The sequence below is a fragment of the Mustela nigripes genome, chromosome 2 (genome assembly GCF_022355385.1).
Source record: "Mustela nigripes isolate SB6536 chromosome 2, MUSNIG.SB6536, whole genome shotgun sequence".
Lineage (NCBI taxonomy): Eukaryota > Metazoa > Chordata > Mammalia > Carnivora > Mustelidae > Mustela > Mustela nigripes.
In genome coordinates this window covers 127,886,348-127,895,706 of record NC_081558.1, presented here as the reverse complement: position 1 = coordinate 127,895,706, position 9,359 = coordinate 127,886,348, and the positions used below count along the sequence as shown (strand labels likewise).

The 9,359-nt window shown below is 36.0% G+C and overlaps 1 protein-coding gene across 1 annotated transcript in view; it reads right to left on the bottom strand.

Moving 5' to 3' along the window:
- Positions 1-358: 358 nt before the first annotated feature.
- The window catches only part of SERPINI2 (serpin family I member 2), a 33,209-nt gene continuing 24,208 nt past the window's right edge, over positions 359-9,359 (bottom strand). Inside the window, exons 6-8 of the mRNA XM_059388062.1 lie at positions 8,430-8,516; positions 4,790-4,879; positions 359-597 (exon numbers count right to left, since the gene is read on the bottom strand). Coding sequence (XP_059244045.1) covers positions 521-597; positions 4,790-4,879; positions 8,430-8,516 — 254 coding nt within the window. The 3' untranslated portion in view covers positions 359-520. The remainder of the gene's footprint in view (positions 598-4,789; positions 4,880-8,429; positions 8,517-9,359) is intronic.

Below are 9,359 nucleotides of genomic sequence, written 5' to 3'. Positions count from 1 at the left end.
AATAAATAAATAAAATCTTTAAAAAAAAAAAAAAAGGCTAGTAAAATACTCAGAGCTCATCTACTATCATGGATCCTAGATCTCTGTCTCTCCAGAGAGCCACATACCATGCCCACTCTGTCTCTTGACCTTACTTCTGCATGGCCTGGATAATGCTGTTATGCCTGGGGTCAGATGGCCCAGTTTTTTTTAAGAATGCAGAGACTTTGATATCTAAGATAGAAATCTAATATCAAAATATCTTGGATGAGACTATTCTAACATATTAATAGCAGTATTTTATATAAGTCCACCGCTTTTGATTCACATAGATTTTATAAAACATAAGGACAAGAAACATTAAATGAATAAATTCATTTATTAATAATTTCACTTACTCATTAATATAGATCTATTTCAGTAGCGATTATTACACATATGGTTAAAACAGAAAAAGATATGTAGAAAATACTTGCACAGTGATGCTATTTTGCCAATCAATTATTTTTCAGGAATCATCTTATGTTCTGAGACTCTTCAATCACAGTGAATCTAAATCTCTTCCCTTCATCTTTTGGGTGTCAGGATTTGTCACCCTTCCCATAAACAAAATTGATTCTAGGAAGAGAAAAAAAATAAAAAACCACTAGGAATTTCTGGAGAAAAAAATTGACAATAATTAGTCTTTCTGAATATTTTAACAGATCATTTAGTATTTTTTTCGGTATAAGATAAATAAGCAACATCTAACAACAAAACCTTCTCCTTTGCCTAAAATACATAATTATATCATTATTAATCATTTTCTGGTAATTTATGAAGTGAATTAACACCGATAATAGCTTGTCATGGAAAATGTATTAGTCCTGTTTTTCATATAGGAAGGCAAAAAATAAAGAGGTAGAGAGGTGTTCTAAATATAGAGACTCAGGCAAACATAGCGTAATGAAAGGGTGATGAAAATGGTGAAAATTATAAATTAAAGACATTAGCAGTCATCATTTTATACCTGTAACAGAAGCCCTTAGGGTTGAGTGAAACCTCTCAGATGCACTCCTTCAGCTCTAAAGCTAAGCTTATTGCAAATGACAATATTTTCTACTGCTAGTGCTTTCACATCCTCACTGCTGTGATATTGTATACAGCAGAAATGTAAATACCTGAATCCAGTCATTCTGTGTTTGCCAGTGAAAAGGAACTAAGAACAAGAGGACAAAACAGAAATAAAGGAGGTGTCAAAATCCAGGCACCTTTCTTTTCAACTAGGGTAAGAGAAGTGCCTAGAATGGATCAATTGCCAAGTGTTGCCTTGATTTTTATGTTCCTTACAGATATATGTAATAAGTGTGTATTTCAAAAGTGATAAAATAAAAAATACATTATATGTTTATTTTAAAAAAGTGATACAATTTACAGAATTTTAAAGCTATGAAAATTATACTGAAATGTGTTTGAAAGAATTATTAGAGTCCCTTTTCATTAACTCCTTACTGTTCAGTCCAAAGACAGATACTCAGAAGAGCCAATAACATGGAAATAGACATAATCTCCATATTTTTTCTTTTTATGATTATAATCAATAATACTTTGCCTCAAAAATATCAAAATAGGGCGCCTGGGTGGCTCAGTGGGTTAAGCCGCTGCCTTCGGCTCAGGTCATGATCTCAGGGTCCTGGGATCGAGGCCCGCATCGGGCTCTCTGCTCAGCAGGGAGCCTGCTTCCCTCTCTCTCTCTCTCTGCCTGCCTCTCCATCTACTTGTGATTTCTCTCTGTCAAATAAATAAATAAAATCTTTAAAAAAATATATCAAAATAACTCCTAAGAAAAAGAAAATAAATTCTCCTGTTTTTCAGATAGTTGGAGACCCATAAAATAACTTTCCCAGGATGTATATTGCATTTTATCACAATAGGAATCAGCAATGACTATTGTCTATAATGCTAAGGCATTAAAATGCTTATTGAAAATGTTTCGGAATTTTTTTTTAAGATTTTATTTATTATTTATTTGACAGACAGAGATCACAGATAGTCAGAGAGGCAGGCAGAGAGAGAGGAAGGGAAGCAGGCTCCCTGCTGAGCAGAGAGCCCGATGTGGGGATTGATCCCAGGACCCCAGGATCATGACCTGAGCCAAAGGCAGGGGCTTTAACCCACTGAGCCACCCAGGTGCCCCATTTTTGGAAAATTTTTTAAGTGACTTCTATGGAAACTAACCTCATAATTGAAGACAATAGTTTAAAATTTTAAACATTCAGAAGTGTAGGACATTGCATAGAAGCCATTTGTTCCAGCCTTTTCAATCTGCTTCTTTGACCAAGGAGTACCATGTTTTGAATGGAGTCATTTTGCAGTCAATAATCTACTCTCCACTAAACTGGATGGATTAGTGAACTCTCCCTGGACATAACAGTAATGGATAGAGAGGCAGGCTGAAGCAGAAATCATTATTGTTTCCACTTTTCTCTACATTCCCCCTTCTCAAAGAGGTGTCCTCCATACTTAACCAATGTATATATACAACCTTTCCATCAGATAGAAGCAAATTTTACTTTCTAATATTAAAATACACTAGCATAACCAAAACCAATAGCTCAGAAGAAAGATTTTTAATGGATATCCTGCAGTCTGCTTCTTCTTTCAACCCAAAACCATAAAGAGTTTAAATACTATTTTTTTTTTAGTATGTGTGGAGTACTGTCAGTTTCAGAATCATGATTCATTTTCTGAGAAATGGCACATTTCATATAGTATCTTTCACAATTTCATTTGAAAGTCTCCAACATTGGCCTAGCCCCTCAACTTAAAAGAAGAAAAAATGTTCTTCATTTCCTTGGAAGTTCTGCTTAGTAAAAGCTTTGGATAAATATACTGAAATATAAAACTAATGCGGTAGAAAAATACAAATAATGTTTGGATTTGGCACAAGAGGACTGTTTAACTACAAGAAAATTTTAAATATGATAAAAATTGACTATAATAAATCAAAATCATTGATCCTCTTAACTTCAGTAATCATTAAATGAATTTATTTTACATAAAACATTAAGCCACTTAGTAGTTTGCTATGCTATGCTAAGGCACCATTTTTGTCAATCGCAATGATATCCTCAGTTCATTTGTGAGAAAAAAAAAATAAATCACTGAATGTGTATTGTCTTAAGATAATGGCCCATTCTACATTTTATATGGCAACAACTTACAGTCCCAATAAATGAGTAGCCATTCATTTTAAACAATACTTTAAGGGTATGACCCTAGTTTAGAAAGTCTCATTATAATAAAGATCATGAGATAGTGGAAATTATCATTAAGGTCTGATAGTTAAGCATTATCACAGATAAATAAATAAATGGATTATTTGGGAATTAAAATTTTCACTGCTGTTTAACTGGTAGCAATTAGATTGCCTTGGTCATCAACTTGGTAAATAGAGTCAAACTACATTATTCTAAATGCCATTATTTCCTTGTGCATTGAGGTCCAATGCAACTTCATTTATTTCTATGTTCCATATTCGATAATTACATACTAATTGTAAGAAATGAGATATCCAAAGGTTAAGGATGTATAGATCAAACGACACACTTAGAATATCCTTTAACATGGACTCATGCACCGTGGGAATTGAAGTTGCGTTGATGCAATCTCAGCAAGTCTAAAACTATCTCATTGTTTCCAAGACGAAACATTCAGAAGGATAACTCAGCATTGGCTCCATGGAGCCTAAAAAGAGAGACTGGTATATACTTCAGGGGCCAAAAATACCAGTACCATTAGCTAATCAAACAGATTCAGACCTAAAATTAACTATGCCTCTTCTCCATGTAACCCAACTTACACAGAGAAACTTCTCCATTTTCCTTCCTTCCTTCATGTATTCAATCACTCCCTCATTTATAGTTATTGATTTATTCCTAATGAATGCTACATGCCAGGAAGTGTTACAGGTTCACATATTCTTTTATTTAACTCTAGGGGATGAGTACTAATATTATGTTTAAACAGGAGGTAGAGAAAATGTGGCTTAGGAAGTATCATTGACTTGTCTTACAACTAGTTGCTAACAGAGCTAAGACTTGACCCCAGTCTAATCCCCAAGATCACACTGTCAGTCTCTAGGGATGCTGATATCGTGTGCAGAACATGTGGCCAAATATTCCACATGTTGCCTTTGTGTCAAATGCAGTCCAGTCCACACCTACCTCTACCTTTTGTGGCTAACTCTATCATTTTTCACCAACTGCCCTCACTGGAGATTTGTAATTGTATTTGACCTCTCTCTCCCACTCAGAGCCCATAGCTAGTCATTTGTTCTTTTGGAATCTACCTCTGAAACCTTCACAACTGTGCAACTCCCATTTTCCATTCCTCTTGTAGCATCACAGAGAGCAGACTTCTGAGACAAACAGGTCCTATTTCTACTCGGCCCCTTTCCAGCTGTATGACCTTAGACAAATTATATAACTTCTTTCTGAGCTTCTGTGCTATTAATGGTCAAATAGTTAACCTCTTGGAATGGCGTTAGCTTTAGAGATAGGTACTTAAAACCGCTAGCATATGATAATAGCAGTTTTGACAGCTACTGTTACCACGGCCTTATTTTTAGGTCCCATCACCTCTTAAAATACAATGGGTGGTATAAAAGAGGCATTCACCAAATAACCACTGAAAGAATAAATTGAAAAATAGCAGTAAGATTCAACACATTGAAAGGAGAAATGATCTCAGATACATAGATTACAAATAGCGACTAGAACGAGGTCTGTTTGACTCAAGCAGTTCTCCCAGAGAATTTTAGAAAAGGTACCTGTTGGGTTATTCTTCACAATAAACAGAAATGGATGATTTGCTATAAATTGGTTGTGAGCCAGACTCATGATCACAGGGATGTTCATGCCTATGAAATAGAGACAGTAGTTATTTAGACGAGCACATTAAAGGATGAGGAAAGAAAATAGATCCATAATACTTTTTGTAGACAGGAAAAGTCATTTCATTTGATGAGCTAACATGTAGAAAAATAACCATTTTTAAAATACAGAGAAATCTGAAATAAATTTAAAAATCAAAGAGCAGAAAAACAAATATTGGATTATTCATGGAATAATTCTAACGTCCTATCTATGCTCAATGAAGAAGAAAGTCAGATACTAGATTTAATTTACTGAAAGCAGCTGAAAAATTTCTTTTTTTAAACAGTAATTTTATGCTTACTTTTTATTTACATTATATGATTTATTCTTGAAATGTTTCAACTCTTAATTCCCATCCAGATATATTTACACTTCATTTCTATTCTTCAGGCTTGTGGTAATCACATCTGAGTTCAAATTTATTTTTTTTAACTTTTCCAAAATTATTCTGTGGGTTCAGAGCTTTTAGGATTTGTGCTGTGAATGATTATGGGATTTTTACTATGTGATTAGACGAGATTTGCTGTCATGATAATTATTTATTATAATAATTTATATCATGTGGCTCCATTGTAGCATTTGCCAACATTTAGAGTGGATAAACTTAAATGGCTGGGACTTTTTCTTCTTTTTAAGTTAAATATTTCTACACTTAATTCAGATGTTTCCTTTACCAATAACGTGATGATTTTGTAAAATTTTTTCAGACTCATGAAAAATCATTTTTAAAAATTGAAACAGGAGTGGTCAGAACTGAAAAATAATAGTAGAGAAGGAAAAATAATCTTCTACACTCAGTTTGTGACTGGGGTATGAAAATTAAACTGACAAAAGATAGATTAACAGAAGAAATTATTTATTCTATATCCCCAAAGGAGCTTCACAGAAAGGAAGTAAATATCCTCCCAAAATGTTGGGCTTGAAAGCTTATCTACCATTTTTTTCTTAATTTTTACTGTGTTATCTTAGTCACCATACAGTATATCATTAGCTTTTGATGCAGTGTTCCAAGATTCATTGTTTATGTTCATCAATCAGTGCTCCATGTAATAGGTGCCCTCCTTAATACCCATCACGGGGCCAACCCATCTCCCCATACTCCTCCCCTCTAAAATCCTCAGTTTGTCTCTCAAGTCCACAGTCTCATGGTTCATCTCCCCCTCTGATTTCCCCCCTTTTTTTTTTAAGATTTTATTTATTTATTTGACAGAGAGAGATCACAAGTAGGTAGAGAGGCAGGCAGAGAGAGAGACAAAGGAGGAAGCAGGCTCCCCGCTGAGCAGAGAGCCCGATTCGGGACTCAATCCCAGGACCCTGAGATCATGACCTGAGCCGAAGGCAGAGTCTTAACCCACTGAGCCACCCAGGTTCCCCTATGATTTCCCTTTCAACAAAGGGTAATAAATTGTGGAGAAGTGATTAGACCAAAAAAGGGGCAATAAATTGTGGGAAGATAAATATATGGGAAAAAGATGGTATAAGAACGTTATTTAATAAGCTTTGTTATGCAGACTCATTTCATTGCCAATTTTCATTCTTGTGATAAAGATTATTCTCCTTCTGATATGGAGAGAGGAGGAGAGACACCTTCACAAGGGGGATTTATGCCCTGCTTATACTTTAGGCAGATCGAGGGAGAGTAGAGAACTCTTTTTTTTTTTTTTTTTTCCTGTGCTCTTTCTCCATTTTCTTTCAAGGGTTGCTTCTATCAAAACAACCTTTCAGACAAAGTGGCTTATTGGGGGGTGGCGTATTCTGATCACCTTCAGAATCAAGCATAACCTTCATAATATAAAATGTATGGCACTCTCCTTCCTGCAGTATCAGGGCTACAATGCCCAAATTATCAGTGAGTATAGACTTATGTCTGAATTGATGAGAGAATACAAAGGAGCATAGCCAGTACGGTTCCCATCCTCACTGGGGTGAACACTTGAGATTTTTTGTTCTTGAGCATCCACTGAGCAGATGCCTGAAAGTCAAAAAACTCACACTGAAAACTTTTGATGTGTGATACATCAGGGTCACTGCTGATCCCTTAATGATTGTTACACCCTCTGAGAGAACTCTAGACTTAAATTAGAGGCAGTGGGTGATAGTAGAAAGAGCTCTGAACCTGGAGTCAGAGAACCTGATGAGAGTACAAACTCAGCTGTCAATTAATAGTATGACCCTAGGCAAAGCACTTCATGTCATGGACTCTTTCTTCACCAATATAATGAGAAAATCAGATGATGATCTATAAGGACTCTTATGTAAAAGCAGCAGGAAAATTTGTCTACTTAGGCCAACAACTTCATCCAATGCAACTTTTTAATTTCTCTAAGATTGAAACAGCCCATATTCTCCAATCTAAGTTCCTTGAGCACAATAACACCAAGTACTTCAGGAGATGACAGAATGGTAGCAGGAGTCCAGTGTGAGCCACCCACATGTCAAAAACCATTGGCACCACATAGTATTACAAATTTACTGAGAAATTAATAACATGGATATACATTTATAGAAATTTATCAGTAAGAAAATGTGCCTGTATTTTACATATTGGCTAAAATCACAAAAGTCTGAAGAATTAAAATAGACTTATGAGACATTCACTAAAGTTGCTTTTGCATTTCTAATTAAATTTTCTCTAATTATTTTTTGAGCATTAGTTGTATGCATCATCGACACTATTCAAAACGCCATTTATTCAAGGAAAGCTATCATAAAGGTGGTGCGTGAACTGTAACGTGTTCACAGATCACCTAGAGACCTTGGAAAACACAGCTTCTGATTAAGTATGCCTGGATTTGAGCCTGAGGGCTGGCATTTCTAACAAGCTCCCAAGTGATGCTGCTGCCGTTGGTCTACACACAACACTTGACTTACAGTAGCAAGGATGGGCCACAAGGCACCATAAAGAACTGGCTCTCAACCTTGGATGTACACTGAAATCACTTAGGGACATGAAAGAAAATGATAGAGCCTGGGATTCACCACCAGAGATACTAATTTAATTCATTTATTAATTTAATTTTGGGGGATAAACTGGACATAGGATTATATGAAGCTTTCCAGTTGATTCTAATGGGCAGCTAACTTTGAGAGCCACAGGCATATAGATAATGACAAAAACCGTATTAGAAAAGTAGGGACCTACTTGGTGTAATAGAAGAAGGAAATTAATACGATTACCTAAGAGTAAGAATTCCTGAATAATAATGACTTCATGTTTAAGCAGAAAGTTTCCTCCCCAGATCCTATCTCCTGACTGGTAGGTAAATGCAATTTAAAATGCAATTTACAAATAAGCCAATATTAGTAGATAGGCCTCAGCTCCTAACAAATCCCTTCCCTGGCCTTTTTGATTAAGCAGCAGATGCAGAGATGCAAAAAATAACTTATGCAACCAGTTTCTCTTTTCTTCCTACAGTGTCCTGGACAGAAAGAAGGAAATAGGAGATCAGAGTCATGCAGAAACACCAGTGCCCTAAGGATGCACATTTTCCCCCAGTCCTTCCTCTTGGTTGGTTGTGAAACCATTTGTCCTACCAGTTGATGTTGCGGCTTTACTGCCATCTTCATTTATCTCAAAAAAAACATACTGCATGACTTGGGAAACAAACACTTCAGCTGAATCTGTTGGAAAATAGGAAAGTATATTTAAGGATCAGAACTCAGAGCTATTACTTACTACATTACTTATTATAGAGCCATGTCAATTACATTTTCAAATGAACAAAGAATAGGAAAAAAACAATAACAATAAATTCTTCCCAAGTTCGTTAATTTGCTAGAGGTGGAAGGTAGTTTAGCTCTTGTAGAAATGATACAGATACCTATAGAGAGAGATCAAGTCCAGCCCAGATACAAAGGCAAAGATAGAAGGGAATAAGCCTCAAATCAGGTATCCCACTAAGTGAAATATTTGCACAGACAGAAGGTTTAGCCCCCCTTTGCTATGGTCTACAGACAAGATGAAAAAGGCTTTACAGATTTGAATTAATCCCACCCTATGTATTCAACCTCAAAGCCAACTTGCCTTTCAAATTCTGTATTCAGTTTTGATCTGACTTTAAAACAAAATTTACTTTCTTTCAAGACTGGTGAGGCTATGAAAGTCTAAAGAGCTTTTGTGTCATCTGTTACAAAATCACTTCAGAGCTATACTTTAAAACCTGTCAAATTTCTCAGTGTAAGATAGAGTCTTACAACATTCTGTTCCGGTGTGGATACAAGCTGAGCGAACACACCGCTCTTCTCTCCTTGGTGGAAGTGCTGTATGTGTGAAGAATTTCTGATCTTGTGACCTGCGGGGATAGTCCCCTTGAGAAGGGAGAAGTGAAGCCACAAGTTCAGAAGCCATCAGCCATTCCTGCTGTGTCAGGACCACTCAGATCTGACAGTGTGCCTCAAAGAGACAATGGAAATATGGTCACGGGTTCAGTGGTGGCCAGAAAGTAGAGGAAGGACGGTAGGCCT